The sequence below is a fragment of the Balaenoptera musculus genome, chromosome 3 (genome assembly GCF_009873245.2).
Source record: "Balaenoptera musculus isolate JJ_BM4_2016_0621 chromosome 3, mBalMus1.pri.v3, whole genome shotgun sequence".
NCBI lineage: Eukaryota > Metazoa > Chordata > Mammalia > Artiodactyla > Balaenopteridae > Balaenoptera > Balaenoptera musculus.
The window spans coordinates 170,747,543-170,766,915 of NC_045787.1; the positions used below are offsets into that span (position 1 = coordinate 170,747,543).

Here is a 19,373-nt window from a genome sequence, read left to right on the forward strand (position 1 = left end):
CCAGCTACTCACAGGTACCGCCCTCAGGCGCCAGAACCACGTGGGCACTTACGGGCCCCGGGACCATTGTCCAGGCTATTATGAAGGGTAAACCTGCAGGGAGACACGCCCCAGCCCACCATAGAGGGCTTCAAAGCTGGGAGTCCAGTCGGCTGTAGCTGGGTTCTCACCTGCACCCTAGAGATTGCATCTGTGTCCACAAACCAACTCCTGCACACACTCGGGTGCCAGGCCCGGTATCCAGACATGGAGAGCCATTTTTGGACAAGCATGCAGCCTGACGCATGGACACACGTGCGTAGGGCTTCACACCACGACTTCTCTTTATTTCCTCCAGGGCAGCAACCCCTCAGGGAGTCTGGGTCCCGGCTCCAGCCCCTCTGCCCTGCCTTGGTCACTCCCAGGGCCTCCCACCAGCTCCACGGAGGAGAGGGAGGCTCAGAGCACCGTCTCGGCCATGCTGTGGTCATCGAGGAACTCGGTGATGAGTTTGGGGGTCTGCGGGCCTGGCACAGGGTCCGCCCCCACTTCTGCCTCCTGCTCGTCCCCCCCTCCTTCCCTGATCCTTGGAGAGGTACAGGAATACCTAGTGCTGGGCAGCCCAAGGAAACAGGAGGGGAGGTCAGCTTGAGGGTCTGGCCCCCATCCCCACCTTTACCACCAGCCCTGTCCTGGCGCAGCGGTCACCTCCTCCAGCGTGGTCTGCCTCACAGAGAAGTCCTCCACACCGTGCTCTGCGCCACGTGCTGCCAGCTCTCCAAAGGGGCGCGCCAAGGCGCAGCGCCTTCCCAGAGGCAGCTGGAAGCGCAGGCGGCCACCGTGAACCTCCCGCAGCTCGGCCCCGGCACCCGCAGAGTCAGCGTGTGGCCAGCCCCGAACCTAGGGTGGGGTGGGGTGGGGTGGGGTGGGGTGGGGTGGGGTGGGGTGGAGTCCCTCAGCCCACTCTTCCCTAAGACCCACCCACACCACCCTCCAGCTCTCTCCTAGCCCCACCCCTATACCTGGCTCCTCTTGACCCCCTGCCAACACACCTGACCCCAACCCCTGCTCGTCCTCGCCCCTCCTACATGCTCATCCCTACTCTAACCCTGCTTCTCCCAGGCCCCGCCCACACAATGCCACGCCCAAGTCCAATCTCTGGGCCACGCCCACTTGCAGACCTCCTCGTGTCCCCGCCCATGGACCCACCCTCAGCCACCAGACCTCATTCCCCCTCTCATCCTGGACAGCCCGTGATCCTTGTCTCTTCCCCGCTGAGAGCCAGCTTGGCCCCGCGTGATCTCCCCTCCGGCCCCACCTCCACCCCCACCCGGATCTGCCTGCACCCAGGCCTTGAAGCCTCACCCCACGCACCGGCCCTGGAGGTGCTGCGCGCTGCCCAGGCAGCGGAACCGCCCTTCACCACGATGGCCAGGCGCGTGCAGAGCGCCTCACACTCCTCCATGCTGTGGGAGCCCGGAGCCGTGAGCCCTGGCCAGGCCTGGACGGGCGGTGCCGGGCACCGGGCTGCTCCTGCTGGGGACCCTCACTCTCCAGCTCTGGACCACCCTGTGCTCTGAACACTTCCTGTCGGGCCCAGACTGCTCTGTTCCCCGGGCCGGGTACCACCTCCGTGTGTTCTCCCACTCAGGCCTGGCATCCTCCCCCAAGGGAGGACCACCCCATCCCCTGTGACCCTGTGCTCTGAAAGCCTCTAGCTCGGGCCTGGTCCACCTATCTCCCCAGGCTGGAGCACCTGGACCCGCAGACCCAGGCATCCAGTTTGGGGCCCACCTGTGTGAGGTGAGCACCATGGAGCGGCCCTCCGGCACCACGGCCAGAAGGCTGTTCCAGAGGAAACGCCGTGCACCGGGGTCCATGCCAGTGGTGGCTCATCCTGGGAGCGGGGAGATGCTTAAGCATGGCCCTGTCCCGCCCCTACTCTGCGCACACACACCCCTGCCCTCCCCCTCACATACCAGAAAGACCACAGCTGGATCCCCCACCAGAGCCACGGCTGTTGCCAGTTTCCTCTTGTTGCCACGGCTGTAGGTGCCCGCGGGCCTGTCCGCATACTGAGGGAGGCCCAGGCGCCCCAGGCCCGAGCTTGCTGTCTGTGGCGGGAGGAAGTGGGAGTAGCAGAGTGAGCATGTGGGGGTGGGGGGGCCGGGTCAGAGTAGGGGGACCAGAGTGAGCAGGGGGACCAAGATAGTGGGGGTCAGAGAATGGGGGGCCAGAGTGAGGAGGAGGGCCAGAATGAGGGGGGGGCAGAGTGAGCATGGGGGAGCAGGGTGAGTGGGAGGGGCTAGGGCGAGGAAGGGGGTGGAAGATAGCTAAAGAGGGTGGGGCCAGAGCGAGTACAGGGGCGGGACTGCTACCTGGGGGCAGGGCTAGAGTAAGGGAGAGGCAGGACCTGGCCCAGGGCAGGAAGCCACCAGGAAGCCCTAAGCAGGACGTGAGTAGGCGGGGCCATAGCCAGAAGGGTCAAGGAGGGAAGGGGTGGGTCCCTAAGCAGGGAGGACTGTGGGAAGGGGAGGTAGACCCAAGTGAGTATGTAGGAGCTGGGGGAGGGCAGGGGCGGGGCCAGAGGACCAAGCGTGGGTGGACCTGGACTCAGGGTGTGGCCAAGGAGCACCAGGGTAGGCTGTGGTCCAGGGGCGGGGTTGGGGGCAGAGACCGGAGGGGTTGGTTGTGGGGAGTGTCACCTGGGCAACCTGGGCCTCAGGACACCGCGCAGGCGTGCAAACAGCTCCAGGTGCTCGCGGCCGGTCAGCAGCTCGAAGATGGCATCCGACTGAGGGCAGTAGCCCATGCGGCAGTGAGTTGCGGCTGGTTCCCGGGCCACGCTGGGGATGGGGAACAGAGAGCTTCAGGAACTAGCTGGGCCCCAGCCATGCTGGGGGCAAGCAGGGGTCTCAGGGCCCACCCACCCTTGTAAGGGACAGAAGGTGTCTCAGGGCCAGGTCCACCCTGCAGGGGTGTGGGGGTCAGGGACTCAAGCCCCACTCGGTCCATGCATGCAAAGGCGGGGGTGGGGAGGAACAAGGGCTCCCGAGCCCCTCACCTGTGGCCTGCCAGCACCACCTCGCCCCCGCTGGGCACCGTGTCCCCGGTCACCATGTGGAACGTGGACGTTTTCCCCGCTCCGTTCATGCCCAGCAGCCCGAAACACTGCGGGTACACCCAGAGACGGTACTCACAGAGGCCTGGACACTTGTCCCAGCATCTCTGATTTCTGGGGGTGGGTTTCTCGGTTTCCACCTGGAGGGCTGTGGACAAGGGGACCCCTGGGGCAGATACTGGGGTGCGTGAGTAGACATAAAGCTGTCACACAGCAGGAATTCTGGTTGGCACACAGCATATGTTTAATCAATCCTGGCACGCAGCAGGTATCCTATAAAGGTCACACACAGCCAGTGCTCCATAAATATCGAGGCAGGAGATTTCAGAATGTTTCCTGCCATGCAGTGGGTACCTGATGGCAATGGCACCTGGTGAGAATTCATGCTGGGTGCGCAGTCAGCCCAAGGTGGAGAGGTTGGCTGCACACAGTAGGCACTTGCTAAAGAGTGACTACAACACTAACACACCACACGTGTGCAGAGGTATGTGCCAGCCCCTAGTAGGTGGCCAGTAAACGGCCCACAGCAGAAAAGTTTGCACAAAGCAATTGCTTGAATGTGAACTTGTACAAAGCAGGTGCCTACTAAATATTGGTTGTTAGCAAGTGCTTGATACATATATAGTAGGGGCTCAATAAGTGCTGTTGGTTTGATAAAAGTTGATCATCACAAAGGTGACATTCAATACACTTTTGGTACACACAAGGGGGCTCAGTAATGCTTTAGTGTATACAACTGGTACTCAATAAGTGCTGGCACATAGTAGGTGCTTGATTAAGGTAGCAGGCACGTGTATGGGAGCCCAATAGATGCTCAATAATAAATCTGTCCTCACTAGGATCTTATTAATACCTTATTGCACACAGTAGGGATCAATAAATGTAAGCATGCAGTAGGTGCTTAATGAGATTTGTTGGCTCAAAATAGGACTTCAAATATTGGCAGGCAGTAGGTACTCAATAAAAGTGCACAGTAAGTGCTCAATAAAGGGCAACAGGCTCACAGTAGGTGTTCAGTAGAAGGAGATAGGCACAAACACAGTAAAGAGCACTGGGTGCACAGTAGGGCAGTCTCTCACCCCTGCACCAGGACCTCCACCCTGGACTTACCTCACCAGGGGGGATCCCCAGACACAGGCGGTCGACAGCCGGTGTCCTCTGCCCAGGGTACACCTGGGAGGGATGCAGGTCCATGAGAAAGGTGGGTGGGCCAGTGGGAGCCGCCCACCCCAGCACTCTGCACCCACCTTGGTCAGGTCCCTCAGCACCAACACGTCCCCCTGGGTGGCTCCTTGTACCACCCGTCCCCGCTCACGGGCCACATCCTCATCCTCCTCTCCCAGGGAGGGCAGCAGCCTCAGCTTAGGTCTGAGGACAGAGACATGAGTGGGCCCAAAGCCAGGTCCCAGCCCCTACCACCCTCCGTGGTCCCCACTGACTGTGGCAGGAGGCAGTTGTGGTGCTGCAGCAGGAGTGTAAAGAGGAGGAAGATGGCCTGTATCAACATGGCCAAGAGGTTCTTGCTGACCACCTCCCAGCGCAGGGGTGACTGGAACGGCCCATCTCCTGTGAGGACATGAAGGAGGGATTGGGTCATTTTAGGGGTTTGGTTTCTGGGCCTCTCCCCATTCAGGTCACCTTGGGTTCTTAAGGGAAAGGACCAAGCTGAATAGGCCACTCAACTGGGGTCTAATTGGCATGGAAAACAGCGGCATCGGGGCTTCCCTGGTGCCACAGTAGTTAAGAATCCGCCTGCCAATGCAGACGACATGGGTTCGAGCCCTAGTCCGGGAAGATCCCACATTCTGCAGAGCAATGAGGCCCATGTGCCACAACTACTGAGCCTGCACTCTGGAGCCCGTGAGTCACAACGGCTGAGCCCGTGCACCTGGAGCCTGTGCTCCACAACAAGAGAAGCCACCGCAGTGAGAAGTCCATGCACCGCAACGAAGAGTAGCCCCCGCTCGCTGCAACTAGAGAAAGTCCGCGCGCAGCAACAAAGACCCGATGCAGCCAATAAATTAATTAATTAAATAAATCTATTAAATATATATATATATATATAAGATAAAAAGAAAAGAAAAACAGCGGTATCACCACCTCCCTTATTTAGGACCTTAGACCTCTTACGATGTGATCAAATGGAATTAGATGTTATGGCTGCTTTGCTGCACGTCTAACTTGGCTCTCCAGCCCTTGGGGGCCACCTAAGACCTCCAGGTCTCTTCCTGGGGGCTACTGTTTGTCCCTACCCTATAGAATTGACTCTCGTCTGGCACTTCCCCACCTGGAGGGAAGTTCTCACCCAAGCGCTCAGAAGCGTCAGCCATGGCCTGGTTCCTCACCCTGTCGATGAGCCCCCAGCCCAGGCAGAAGTGAGGAAAGATAAGGAAGACCCATTTCAGGATCCAGCTCACCTCCTGTAACTTCTACTCAGGGGCAGGAAGAAGGAGGTGGGTAAGGGGCCAAGGCTGATACCCAGTCCAACCCCAGCCCAAGGCCCAGCCTTGTCGGGTCCCACCTGATCAGAGAAGAGCTCGAGCACAAAGGTGGCCGTGCTGCCGTTGATGCCGATAAAGAGGTTGAAACAGGTGAGCACCACGTAGGCCATGCTGGGCATGGAGAAGAAGAAGGAGGCTGGGTACATGAGCGGTGTGATTGACCAGCTGAGGGGTAACAGGAACCACTGTTACTGCCAGACAGGGGCTGAGCAGCCCTGAAAGGAATACAGATCTCCCTTCCTAATTCTGTGTTGTAGGCCTCTATAACGTGGATCAGGCCAAGATGAGCTTTTAAGGCCACCTCGGCACACCACTGAATTAGATCACACTTGGGTTCACTTCAGAGCTCCATACCCTCTCCTTAGGAGCTGCTACAGAGCCCCATCTCCCTCAACAGTGTTGGGGGGGGGGGTCAGTAAGAACAGGCCCTGAAGGGCTAGGGGCCTCACCCATACAGTAGTAGCAGCAGCAGGAGGGCAGGCAGGTTGGCAGGGGCCATGTATGCCCTCTGCTGGAAGGCCAGAAAGATGAGCACCACAATGGACACTGGCACCAAGTAGTTACACTGCATTGGAGATGGCAGTTTCCCCCCTCAGTGTGCAGGGGTGGGAACTGGTACCCTCGGCACTGTGCCCCACCCTGACCTCCTCTCTGTGCTTTGGGTAGCAGGACATGAGGTCTCCCACAATCCCCAAGACTTCACTTGGGCCATCCTAGACAAGTCCCTGCCCAGAAAGGGCCAGAAGGGGCAGTGGCAAGTGGTGGCGGGGCCCCCACCCCTCCAGGCAGTCCCCGCACCATGTCCCAGAGAAAGTTGTGGATCCAGTAGAGAGTGGGGGGCAGGCCCCCCACACACTGCAGGTGTTTGGCTCGGGTGACACGCTCATCGATGAGGACAAGGGTGAAGCTGGCCGGGACAAAGGACATGGCGAAGACCACACAGATGGAGACAAGCACGTTCACTGAGGAGGCCATCCTGGGGGCGAGGGTACATGAGCTGTTCAGAGGGGAATTGTGCACACCATTGATGGGACGGAGGTTCTCAGGGCTGGGCACGGATGGGGGAGATGACCTGAGCCATTTTGGGTCATTAGGCAGGGTGAGGTTTTCCAGGTCTCTAGTAGAATAAAAGTTGATGTGACGAGGATGTGCAGGCAACTGGGGGAGACTGGAGCCCATGGAGCCTGATGATGTCCCCTTACCCTGGCCTAGGGAGCAGAGAGGGGCCGTTCCTGTTCCCCATTTACACAGCAAGAGCATGGCAGAGCGTAAATCCAACTCCCACCGCCCCAAACAACAGAGAAACCAACTGAGGCTGGGGGAATACACAGAGCTGGGGGACTCACAGCGCGGCCTCAGACAGCTGCTCCTTGGTGAGGTTCAGGGGGTGATTGAGCGTGGTGATACTGTGGGCATGGCGGGCGGGGCTTGGCAGCAGGTGGGCACGTAGGAGAGCGTTGTTGGCTCGGTTGACAAAGGCCACCATGGCATGCCAGCCCTTGTTATTGAACCAGATCTGTGGTAGGGTCAGGGCCAAGGGGTCAGCGTGCTGGGGTCAGACCTACGCCCAGCAGCACCAGCCCACCACTCCCAGTTCCCAGCTTGAGGCCATTCTGAGTGTCCAGACCAAGAGCCCCTGCTGTGAAATTGTTCAGGATGCGGTCAAGGGCCCCGCCCAGTTGGGGGCTCAGCAGTGCCCGCAGCTCCTCCACAGAGTGGCCCACCTCAAGCCCCGAGGGCAGGCCCGGGTCTCGGCTCCCCAGGGAGAAACCCCCATACCTGTGAGGCAGTGGAGGAGGGGCAGCTGAGGGTCGAGGAGGATGGGGTGGCAGGTCCCCCAGCAGGCAGGCAGAGGGCACAGGAATGGAATCCAGGCAGGGGACACTCCTCACCTGACCTCGTTCACCCACTTCTTGGTCTTCAGGCTGTGAGAGAGACAGACACGCAGACAGAAAGATGAGTGAGACAGAGACAGAGAGATGCTGGGGACTTGAGTTGCGTGAGATAAATAAAAAGGATGAGGCATGGAGGGCTCCCAGGAGGCCCCAGCTGGGAAACCCAGGCTGGACATCCCCCTCTCCCCAACCTCCCCCAGGACCAGAACACTTCCTCCACCTGAGGACCCATGCTACGGCCGGGCACGCCAAGTCCAGGGCAGTGCTCACCCCTGGCGCACCAGGCGTGGGTAGGTCTTGACCAGGAAGTCAGACAGGTTCTGGCCTGTTAGGTTCTGGACCACTTCGCCCGAGCTGGTCGGTGCCTGGGGAGGCGGGGGGCCGCCGGCCGCAGCAGGACAGTCGGGCAGCAGGCTGTGGGCACCAGGCTGGCTGCACTGGCAGGCAGGGGACGGAGACTCCAGAGTCCAGTTGCCACTGGCCAAGACCTTAGCCACATCTACAGGAACCTCGGGCACCGAGAACTGGCAGACGGCAGGCTGTGTGCACTCAGGTGCCCTGCGGGGGTGGGTGCAGGGCTGGGGCACTCGGCTCCCAGGGCTCCTGGAATGTGGGGGCGCCCAGCTCCCAAGCAGGCATGGGGGATACCTGAGGCACCCTGAGGCCCACTGGCCAGAGCCCAGATAGGGAAACTGAGGCCAGAGAGGAGAAAGGTCCAGGCTGGCGGGCCCTCACCTGTTGGAGTTATTTTTCAGGTAAGTCTCCTCCAATCCGGCCTCTTCCAGCAGCGCCTCGAGCAGGCGGGCACGTTCAGGGTGCCCTGGGGCATCCTCACTGCGCAAAGGGGGCGCAGGTCAGGGCTGTAACCACAGGCCCCTGGCACTCCCACCACCAGGCCCCTCTCCTCTGCACCCACCTGAAGAAGGACACTTGGGCACTGTACATGCTAGGACTGAGCTGCAGAGCCGGGTAGTATCTGAAAGGAGGCATAATGAGGCTAAACACCAGTGCCAAGCCCACAAAGAGGGCAGGCAGCACAATCTGAAGGACCAGCCCATCAGCTGCCCTCCCGGTCTGCCCTCCAAGCTTGCCTGCACCCTTCCCTGATGCCGCTCTAGAACCATCCATGGCTCCCCAGTGCTCTCAATAAAAGTGTTCAGAGTGGGGGATACGCCTGGTGTTAGGCTGTTGAATTAGGTCACAGAGTGGAGAACAGGCACTCAGGGTCCCCCACACGCCCTCCCGGGTGCCTGGTCCCCCTCACCTGTGCGAACAGGCCACGGTGGCTGCAGCGGGCAAGCAGGAAGCACTTGAGAAGCAAGGCCCGGAGCTGCTGGTGGGTCAGCGCCCAGCCTTGTACATGGCCTGCGGCGTCTGGCCCAGAGCCCTGCAAGGCCTGTGTCTCAGGAGCAGATCCCACTGTGAGGGATGGGAGGGTCAGTGCTCATGCCCTGGGGACCAGGAGGGGCCACAGAGCCGGGTGGGGACAACTCACCCGGCCCCCCATTCTCCAGGGCTGACTCCTCTGGAGGAATCTGGAGCCTTGCAGTCGCGTCCAGATGAGCAATGCCTCAGCATGGGTGCTGCCTGGGCCTACCATCTGCGGAGTTACCAGTGTTGGGGTCAGGGTCAGGGTTAGTGTTCAGCCTGGGGTCTGGGCTAATATCAAGGCTCACAATAGAGGGGTCAGGAATCAGGGATGGAGGTCAGGGCTATGCGTTGGGCCACATCAGCCAGGAATGGGGACTTGGTCTAAAGTCAGGTCCAACTCTGGACTAGGGTGAGGGATCAGGACAGGGACCTGCGGCTGCACCTTCTGGGCCTGTGTCCACAGCACAGTCCTCCACCACCTTCAGGAAGATCTGGGGAGACAAAGCAGGGGGCTCAGAGCCTGGGGACACAGGGGAGGGAGGGGGACTCAAGAGCCACCACCCCTCATACACTGGGGGTCCCCAGGCCTCCCGGAGGGTCCATGAGTCTCCAGGCTTCTGTATGTGCCCTGCCTCCGCCCTGGGACTCCCAGCTGTCAATAGGCAGACTCCTCTTCATCCTTCCAAGCACCACCTCCTCCAGGCAGCCCTCCTCCTGCCAACCCCACACCTCCCCCAGGAGCCACACCTCCTCCAGGCTGGTGTCGGAGATCCCGAAGCCGGCCAGTCCCAGCTCCCCCAACCGCTGGTCCAGCTCGCGGAAGAGCTCAGGGAAGCCACTGTCCAGGGCGCCCTGGTAGGGCAGCGCCAGCACCAGCTCACGTGGCAGCTCTTTGACCAGCCGTGCCCCAGGCACATGGCTCTGCACCAGGGCCAGCAGCTGGGCCACACCTGGGCAGGCAGCGGGGCATGTCAGGGGCCCTGGAGGCGTGGGCAGCCCTGGCTCCTGCCCCGCCCCTCCTATCCCTGACCCCCTGGAGAAGGGGCTTGGGTGACCCATGAGGGACCTGTCCCTGAGGGCAGAGGACATCAGGATTAGGTACCCAAGGGCAGGACTTGACCCGGGGTCAGAGCCAGAGTTCACCCAGGGTCAGAGTCCAGGAGTAGGTCCATGTGTCGGCTCAGCCCGGGGTCAGGGGTCAAGCCCGGGGTTTTGAAGCTCTGTTGCCCTGAACCAAGCCACTGCCACCCACCAGCCCCTCACTCTGGCTCTCCCATCCCAGCCCTCACCGGCAGTGCTGGCCTGGCTGCCTGGCTCCCTTTCCTGCCCAGGATTCATGTTGTCCTTCAAGTCAGTGTCACCCTGCGGGCAGAGGGGCACCAACTGTCATGGCCATCAGGGCTGGCCAGAGCCTTGAGGGCCAGGGGTCGGAGGTCAGCTCCAGCCCTCACCTTTTTGCTGGTGGCCAGGGCTGGGGGACCCTTCACCAGTGTCAGGTAGTATCTGGAGCCCAAGTGACGCCGCAGGAAGAGCGGGGAGCCACAGCAGCACAAGCGGCCACCCGCCACCACTGCCACATGGTCTCCCAACAGCTCTGCCTCATCCAGGTGGTGGGTGGAGAGGATCAATGTGCGATCTGGGCATGGGACCCAACCCACTCATGCCATCAGGCTGCTGAAGCTGTGGTCTCTGTCCCATACAGTGAACTCCTACTCATCCCTCAAAACCCCATCCCCCAACACCTCTTTGTCAGAAACATCTTCTGGCCTCTCAAGCAGAATCCAGGGGAACCTCATGCCACCCCCAATTCTTACCATCATGGTATTTGAGCAGCAGCTCCCGAATGTCTCGACGGGAAGCATGGTCCACACCAGCTGTGGGCTCATCCAGGATAACGACTTGGGAGCCACCCACAAAGGCAATGGCCACTGAAAGCTTCTGCTGCATCCCACCTGGGTTGGGACAGGGGTTGGGAATCTCAGCAGGACCCACAGGCTTGGGCAGGGCTACCTCCCTTCTCCCTGCACCTCTCCCTACCCACCTGGACCTCGGTTCCTGTCTCCTCTGGCATCCCACCATCCTCAGGATAAAGCCCTAGCCCGCTCCCCATCCTCATCTCTGCAGACCCAGAGGCTCCTCCCCAGGTTGGGCTCACCAGAGAGGTGGCGAGTCTGTGCATGCCGCTTGGGGACCAGTCCCACATCCTACATCAGACGGTCCTGCTCGGGGCCCACGGCAGCTGCACTCAGACCCTTTAACCACCCACAGAACCAGACGTGCTCATCCACGGTCAGCCTGTGGCCATGGGCAAAAGACAGGGTGGCTACCATGGTGGGCAGGGGCCAAGAGAGCACCCAGCCCCCCATTGCCATGCCCCAGGCCCACTAAGATGCACATGTCAAACAGCACACTGTACTGTGGGCAGACTCCCAGGTGGGGCTGGATGGCTGCCATGTTGGATCGGACATCGTGACCCAGGACACAGGCGGAGCCAGCAGTGGGTGGGAAGAGGCCGCTCAGGATGGACCTGGGGGTGTAGGGATCGCAGAGCAGTTGCTCCTTCAGAGGGGGAAACTGAGGTTCCCAGAGAAGAGGTACCAGCACATATAGGGCACCTACTGTATGCCCAGACCGAAAGAGTATTATGTTCCCATTTTACAGGGGAAGGAAAATGAGGCTCAGAGAAAATACTTATCGCCTACCTATTGCGTATCCAAAGTGAACTTGGGGTGGGGGGATCCAAAGTGAACTGGGGAGGGGGGTGTCCTGCCCTCACTGTACAGACAGGGACCTTCTGATCCCAGATGTCCTTCCCCTTGAACAGGTGTGCAAGCTGAGGCCCTGGGGGGCGGGAAGAGAGGAACTGGGGGGGAGGGGAGCGACGGCTGCTCACAGCATGGTCGTCTTGCCAGCCCCATTGTGGCCCAGGAAGGCGGTAATGAGGCCCTGGTAGAAGTCCAGGCTGAGCCCGTGCAGGGCCGGCTGCGGGTTGCCAGGAAAGCGCTTTTTCAGGCTCCGTATGGAGACCCCTGGAATCAGGCCAGGGGGCGCCTCTTCCACCAGCACTGGGGAAGGAGGGCAGACTCAGCCATGGGAGCCCCCAGAGCCCTGGGGGCCGTTCAAGCTGGTCTGTGGAGTCGGAGACTTGTGGGGCAGGGGTCTGTAGGAGTTAGGGGAGCCTCAGGGGGCCTGGAGAACTGGGGGTGTCCAGAGGATTGTGATCCGCGGGAACCTGGGTTTTGGGGGGACCTGGGGATCCAGACAGGGAAGTGGCTGCTAAGGTCTGTTGGGCCTCACCCTTGGGGTCCTGTGGGGCAGGGGGCGGGGCGGGGCCCTTCGGGGACTGAGGCCCAAACCAGTAGCTCCTCCGAAAGGGAAAGTTCCACGGTTCAGGAATCCCGTACTCGCCTGTGGGGAGTGGTGCTCAGTTACCCCTTGAGCCCATTCCCCTGGAGTGCACCGGCTGCGGGCCATACCCCTGGGATTAGGGCATCCAGGTAGGAGGTAATCAGGAAGCGCCGCCCACCCGCCCCAGACCATCCCTCAAACGCAGCCACCTGTGCGCATGTGCTCAGGTGCCAGGAATCCCCACCCTCTCACCTCCGGCTTCCAGACCCCTAAGCCCCGCCCCATCCTGGGCCCCGCCCCATCCTGGGCCCCGCCCCATCCTGGGCCCCGCCCCTCAGCCCAGCCTCCCTTGCGCCTGGGCACCTCTTACGGCCCACCTGGGCACACGGCCGCCAGGTACCAAGTGGCGAGGCCGTAGAGCGCAGCGTCGAGCAGCAGAAGACCCGAGACCTGGGCCAGGCTGAAGACATCGGCTGTAGGCCCAGTTGCCCACGTTGTGCCACTGCGCGCCCTCGCCCTGCTCCTCCAGCAGTTCCAGGCTCTCGCAGCCGAAGCCGAAGGCCACGGGCGACAGAAGGCTCTGCGGGTTGGGGCAGGTAGGTAGGTGGGTGGAAAGCAAGGGCAGCTGAGGGTGCCTCGCACCCCCGCACCCCACCCGACCCGGCTCTCACCGCGGCCACACGGCCGCCCACGGGCAGTTGGTCCCGCCAGGCCACGCACAGCACGTAGGGCAGATAGAGCACGAAGTAGGCGAGGCCCTCGCAGGCGGCTGCCAGGTTGGCTCGGGAGAAGAAGGCGCTCAGCAAGAAGCTCTGGACCACCGTGGCCACCTTGAAAGCCGCCAAGAACAGGAAGAGCACCACCGCGTGGCTGTAGGGGAGGATGTCCCCGAGCTGCAGGGAGGCAAAGGCAGCTAGAAGGAGCGCACGGATTCGCCCAGGGACGCGCAACCCCGCGAGACGCCCCCTGCCTGTTACCCTCCCGCGTACACGCGCACCCATTCTGGAGCCGGGAAGGCTGGGGTGAGCCCACCTTGAGCACCAGCACGAGCAACGCGGTGCTGAGAAGGAAGGGCCCGAGACAGCTGAGGAACCAGCCCAGCCACAGCACGGCGCCACTGACCCCATGGCGCGCATCGTGCAGCGCAGCCGCGTCTCCTTCTCACGCACCACAGCCTTCACGGTCAGCGCCACCGAGTAGATCCAGGTCATCGTCAGGAACCTGGGGCAGTGGGCAGCTGGGGTGGAGGCCGGAGACCCCACGCTGCCCCTATCTGGCACGACGGTGCGCGCCCTGGGATCCCAAGGTGAGGCCCGCCGAGAACATTTGTCCTCCCTTATCATCAGACCCCTGATGGCGCCTCAGGGTTCCGGCTGTTAGGCCACGTTCTCCCAGTGCCCGGAGACCCCCGACCCTCAGGAATCCCTGCTCCTCCCGCTACAAGTCACGGGGAGTGGTCCCTCTAAACTGTAGTTCTCAGCCTTGACTGCGTGAATATTCCAAACGGAACCCTGGCCGCACCCTGAGACCCGGGATCTGGCATCTGAGTGAATGAGTGAGGAGGGGGCGCTCACGCGTCGTTCACGTAGCACAGGTAGGGCATCTGCTGCAGGTAGAGGCCGGCGCGGGGCGCGGCTCCAGTGAGCACGCGCATGGCTGCACGCTCCAGCAGGTCCTGCAGGTACATGAAGCCGCCCCACACGTAGCGCAGGTCCATCAGCAGGTCAGCAGCCGGACCGGGGTCCCAAAATCTGATGGGAGTATGGGAGTGGCTGGGACCTGCCCATCACAACTTTAGCTCCGCCCTCACCTGCCTCCTCAATTACGCATGTAGCCCCACCTGCCAAGCAGCTCTAATCTTATCCCAGAAGCCAAGGTGTTGGGCCGCGCGCGCCTGCCAAGCCCTTGGCCGCGCCCCTCACACCATAGGCTCCACCCACCACAGGCCCCAATTGGTCTAAGGAGTCTTGGGCCCCACCTACCAAGGTCTATGGTAGGTGGGATGCTCCCTGGCATCCCCATTCCCTCGGCCCCGCCCCACAAGGCCCCCCACCTGTCCCTGATCTTATTGGTTCTTGTGACGTCATCAATGTCCATGAGGATCTTGATGCGATCTTGATGCGCGCATGGCCAGGGCCTGGGGACTGCGAGGAGTCCGGGAAGTCCTCAGGCTCCAGGAGGACGATGCCGGCCCAGAAACGGTGCTCGGAGAGCAGCTCCAGGGCCCGCTCCACCAGGGCAGCCTCTGAGGGCGCAGCCTCCAGCTTGTCCAGAGTCACGCACTGCGGAGGGGCCTGGGCGTGGGTCCGAGGTCCCAGGGTCCTCCCCTGGACCTGAGGGTGGAGCCGCGTTTCCTCCTAGGAGTCCCACAGCAGGGCTGCCCCTCCCCTCAGAGAGATTTCCCCAGGTGGGCGGCCCCTCACCTCCATCACACGGCCCAGTGTGCCCACCAGGTGTCCCACATCAGCATGGGCCTCCTGCCAGCTGCAGCCACCACTTCGGGGGTTCAGAAAGGCACGAAGAGCCTGCCTCCCCCAGGTCCTGGCCTGCAGCTCCTGGCTGCCTTCTTCCTTTGATCTGCAGGAGCCTCTGGGGGGTGTCGGGGAAGGTGGGAGTCTGTTTCGGGCATTCAGGGCCTGTCAACCCTCTTCCCATCCCTGCGGTCGGAGCTCACCGTGGATACCACTTCCTAGCTCCACACCCTTGCCCAGAAGGCCCTGCCCTTTGCCCAAATCCTCAGCAGGGCGTGACTCTGCTGCCCAGCGTCCTGGCCCCACCTGCAGCTGTGCGACGGCCGGCGCTGTCATTTGCGAAGTTCAAGAGCGGGGCGCCCAGCAGCTCCCACACCTCCTGGATGCCCTTCAACAGCGCCAGCCCCTGGAAGGTTCAGTTCACCTGCAGGAGGCAGGCGCTGAGGTCTATGCCAACCTTGCCTGTTCACGACCCTTCCCTCCTCTGAGGACCCCTGCCCACCCCTCCTGCTTCCTCCTCTCTGCTGCATCCTGTGCCTCTGAGCGCTGCCTGCAACCTGGCAAACTCCTACCCCTTCTAGACCCCGCTTCCCGGACCCAGCCCAGGGGCAGCCCGTTTCCTGGGATCCCTCCCACCGTCACCTGGGCCGTGAGCTGAACACTACTTTCCCCAGGACCAGCGGCTTCAGGCGCCCCCAGAGCCGGCGGGACAGGGGATGGGCGTCCAGGGCCCCCATCAGCTCAGTGCAGGTGGAGCCTAGCGCCAAGGGGTGCACCATGAGGCCCTGCGCCTGCCCACGTTCCGGCCCCACCTCCCCGGCTGGGAAGCCGGCTCGGCCACTCACTCAGGCTGTGGTGTGGCAGGGCCCGCACCGGCTCCTGCCCCACCAGCTCCTTCAGGTCACTGGCCTCGTACCAGGTCAGGGAGGGCCCGCCCGGCTTGCTGGGCCCCCTGGCACTGCACAGGGCTTCTGCCACCGCCTCCAGGGGGCCACCTGGCCCTTGGAGTCTCCACAGCAGCGCCCACAGCTCCACCAGGCCGGGCGGCACCAGGAGCTGGAGACAGGTCACCAGAGGGCCCGGGCAGGCTTCCCTTCCACATGGTCCCACTGCCAAGCCTTAACCAGGGCAGGGGACTCCGCCAGGAGCACCCTGTCCCTCTCTTTCTGCCCAAGTGCCCCCCAAAACCTACCGAGGATAGGTGCCTGGGGCTGCCCTGTCACCTCCCCTTCCAGGCAGCCCACCCTTCCAGTTTCCTGGCTGGGGTAGAGGCTGCACGGGCCTCTTACCTCCTGGGCCAGGTCTTCTGCTGCTTCCACAGGCTGTCTAAGGACTCCTGGGCCTGGCCCAGCACAAACGCCAGGGATTCCTGGGGAGAAAGATGACAAGGTGACAACGACGTTCACTGCTGTCTCACTAGGGGTCCAGTACCTTGCCAAGTTCCCAGGGGGTCCATACTATCATAGGCCCCATTTTACAAACAGGGAAACTGAGGCTGCTAGAGGCACATGGGCTTGTTCAAGGTCTCAGGGCTGGAGTATAAGGGATATCATTCCAGGCACCAGGGACGGCCCAGGCAAAGGCCTGGAGGCTGGCCCACGAGGGGCAGGGCGGGACTCCATGAGAACAGCGTCCTGGGGTCCAGCTGGCCTTGCCCTGCCCCACCTCACCCCTTGCAGCAGTGTCCTCAGCAGCTCAGTGGCCAGGGACGGTCCCTCCTTGGGCTGGTCACGCAGCCGAGGCCAGGCTGAGGGAGTAAAGCACAGAAGCCCAGGGTTAGGCAAAGCTTAACCCGAGACACGCCCCACCCCGTGCTTGTTTCACAGCCCAGCAAGTGGAGGCAGGTGGACGCTCAGAGCCCGGCCCTGCCCTGCCTGCCACGGGCCCTGCCTTCTCACCTGCTCCTGCTCCACGTGCAGCCCTCAGCGTGGGCATCAGCTGCCTCAGGCTAGCCAGCATCCTGTGGGCCCTGGGGCCCCCCAGGACAGCGGGGGCATCTGCCAGGAGCCGGGAGACCCTGGGGACAGAGAGAGGGTGGGAGGCGGTGGCTGGGCGGCCCTCTACCCACACACACCCTGCCGCTCCGGCTGCCGCTGGCTTACAGGGAGTCCTGAAGTTGCTGAGAACGCCAGGCTCCTCGGCGGGCGTGGGCCGTGGGAAGCAGGTGTTGTTCACGTTGCAGATGAGGCCCTGGAGCCGAGGGACGGTACCCGCTGACGGCAGCGACTTGTTGGGGAAATGGCCTGCGGGGACGCCAGACGTGGGCTTCTCGCCTGAGTCCACAGCGTGGTCACAGCCCTGGGGACAAAGTGCCCCTCTCAGCCATTATTCGAGTGCCCGGTCTGTGCTCCGGACTCTCACTGGGGCCCCTGTGCACAGGGTGACCACTGCTAACCCTAACCCTAACCCCAAAGTGCTGGACGCTGGGGGGCTTACATTCATGCTGCTCGAGTGGGGGGTGGGAATGGCGTACGGCCACCAGGATGAAGAAGAGAAAGATTGGCCACATCAGCTCCACCAAGAGCTGCATTTGCGGGGGCAGAACAGGCCGGGGGGAGTGGGGGACCGTGGGGGGCGCCCGGGCCGCCTCGCCCCGGCCCACCCGACCAGACATTACCGGCTGCCTCCTGCGGTACAGGAAATTATTCCAAAGCAGCAGCAGCAGCTGCGTCCAGAAGGCCATGGTGGGAATGGACAGGAGACAGGACTGAGGGGTCAGGCTAAGGACATACTGTGTGGCTGCTGGCAACTCCCGGTCCCTCTCTGAACCTCATCATCTCTCCATCGCGCAGGGTTCCTGTAAGCTCTGCTTAGAGCCGAGCAAACAGTACGCGCTAATTAAAGGTGCTCCTGTCTCCCCGGGGGGGCGGAGTAAGTAAGCCAATGGGAGCCCTGCCCGAATCCGTCCTCGCATCTGATTGGTTGCGGGCCCAGGGCGGCAGCTGGGGGCCCAAAGGCGATAAATTAATCCTGCAGGGGGCGGAGCCTAGGCTTAACTCTTTCCTCACCGGGCTCCACCCTAAGACCCCCTGGTGGGGCCTCCAGGTCCTGTTCCCCAGTCTCATCCCTAACTCGGGGAAGGATTCCCTCCCCCCCACCCCCCGCGCTCTTCTCCAATGATAATAGCAACGAGTATTTTACACGACTGGCTGGAAGAGGGGCCACCCCAGGCCCCCAGAGAGGCAGGCAAGTTACCCAGCTGGAGGCAGGGCCCCAGCTCTGCCCTCCCCTCACGTAGTATTTTTCAGCTCAGAAGACCCACAAGATCCAGAAAATGAGTGAAGAGCAGGGGCGGTGCCTGGAACCAGCGATTCCTGATCCTGTCCCTTGCTTGGAACTGTCCAGCCTGGCTTACTTCATCATTGTACAGATGGGGAAACTGAGGCCGACAGAGGGGCAGGGAGTGGACCCAGGACCCCTGACCCTCACTCCAGGACTCTCCTTTACAAGTGGGACCTGCGGGGTCCCACTCTGTTTCTCTATTGGTAAAACGGGGCAGAGAGCTTAGCGGCGTACTAACGGGGAGAGGGGCTGCAGGTGTAGGTTGGTGAGTCTGATGTACATACCTCCCTGTGGAGACTTAAGTGATCAATTCTGCCGCGCCCACACTCCCCGGCGAGTGAAGGTGAGTAAGAGTCTGGAGTCGGGCCTCACCCCTGATTTCCCACGGAATCTGCCTCCTTCCCACCCATCCGCACCCCCGCATCCTCGAGTCTCAGGGCCTTCCTCTCTCTCCGGGACACTCCCACCGTTCCAGCCCCCAGCTCTTGCCTCCTTCCCTCCGCCCGACAGCGGCTGGGGAGGGCGGCTCCTTTAAGAGGAGCTCTCGCAGCGGGCGCGGCATCCCGGCAGCCACCTGTACCTGGCGTCCGGCGCCCGCGCCCCGGCCAGGCCCCGCCCCGCTCCGTCCACTCCCATTGGCTTCCATACCCGCCACTCAGAGGCCGGGCCAGCCGGAGCCGCGCGCGCCGACGGGGGAGGCGGGGTCACAGCTGGGCCGCGCCGAGCCGGGTTTCTTAAAGGGATCGCTCGCCTCTTGCTGCAGCACCGCAAGGAGGAGGGGCGCCCGGCTCACCCCACGCGGGTTGGCCTCCGAACACACCGGCCAGGCTGTCTTCCCACGTTGCATAGCTGCCTGCAATACCGCAGCTCCTGGTCTCAGGAGGTCCCTTTCTCCCAACTCTCCCTGGGGGGACCCCAGTCCTAGCCAAACTCGCCCTAATACTCTGGGACTCCATTTGCCCATCCATAAAACGGGGGTTCGACTAGAGTCATCATTTGTTCATTCATTCATTCCACAAACATTCCTCGGTCCTTACAGTGGGCCAGGCGATGGCAGAAGCGGGAGGGGGCCCTCAACATTCTAAGATTAGAATCTTGGGTCACGATGGTGACCCCGATTTGGAAGAAACCTCCAGATGTTTCCCCCTCCAGAAAATTGGGTATATTTCACAAGATCCTGACGAAACAAGTGTGTGGATCCACAGCCCTGAAGGTGCTAGGAAAGGTGAGAAGGGTGGGAAGGGCTCCATGAAAGGAGTTTGTTGTTGTTGTCGTCGCTGGGGCTTTAAGGATGAGTACGAGTTTGCCAGGAGGGAACTCCGGGACAAGTAATGCACAAAGGCCTGGAGGCTGGATGAAGCCGTCCTGAGGACCCACTTAGAGGTTTGCCCTTTGCCCCACCCCC

The 19,373-nt window shown here is 62.1% G+C and overlaps 1 protein-coding gene across 1 annotated transcript; it reads right to left on the reverse strand.

Moving 5' to 3' along the window:
• Window positions 1-143: 143 nt before the first annotated feature.
• On the reverse strand, window positions 144-17,369 carry ABCA7 (ATP binding cassette subfamily A member 7). Its single transcript, XM_036845397.1, is given in 57 exon segments — window positions 144-549; window positions 551-586; window positions 688-842; window positions 845-879; window positions 1,354-1,399; window positions 1,402-1,445; window positions 1,774-1,870; window positions 1,955-2,093; window positions 2,685-2,707; window positions 2,710-2,825; window positions 3,044-3,150; window positions 4,211-4,273; window positions 4,348-4,468; window positions 4,540-4,666; window positions 5,406-5,529; window positions 5,622-5,766; window positions 6,051-6,166; window positions 6,400-6,577; window positions 6,948-7,117; window positions 7,179-7,380; window positions 7,494-7,526; window positions 7,767-8,054; window positions 8,232-8,330; window positions 8,413-8,537; window positions 8,761-8,915; window positions 8,992-9,096; window positions 9,310-9,358; window positions 9,615-9,817; window positions 10,157-10,229; window positions 10,319-10,503; window positions 10,682-10,819; window positions 11,023-11,162; window positions 11,263-11,394; window positions 11,761-11,932; window positions 12,165-12,275; window positions 12,593-12,701; window positions 12,703-12,795; window positions 12,887-13,108; window positions 13,248-13,336; window positions 13,339-13,436; window positions 13,790-13,966; window positions 14,269-14,312; window positions 14,315-14,497; window positions 14,639-14,740; window positions 14,742-14,804; window positions 14,993-15,007; window positions 15,009-15,126; window positions 15,323-15,443; window positions 15,532-15,742; window positions 15,976-16,007; window positions 16,010-16,055; window positions 16,357-16,433; window positions 16,585-16,703; window positions 16,789-16,798; window positions 16,801-16,929; window positions 17,123-17,210; window positions 17,289-17,369. Coding segments are annotated over 57 exon segments (6,390 nt in total). The 3' UTR covers window positions 144-438.
• Between the last annotated feature and the right edge of the window lie 2,004 nt (window positions 17,370-19,373).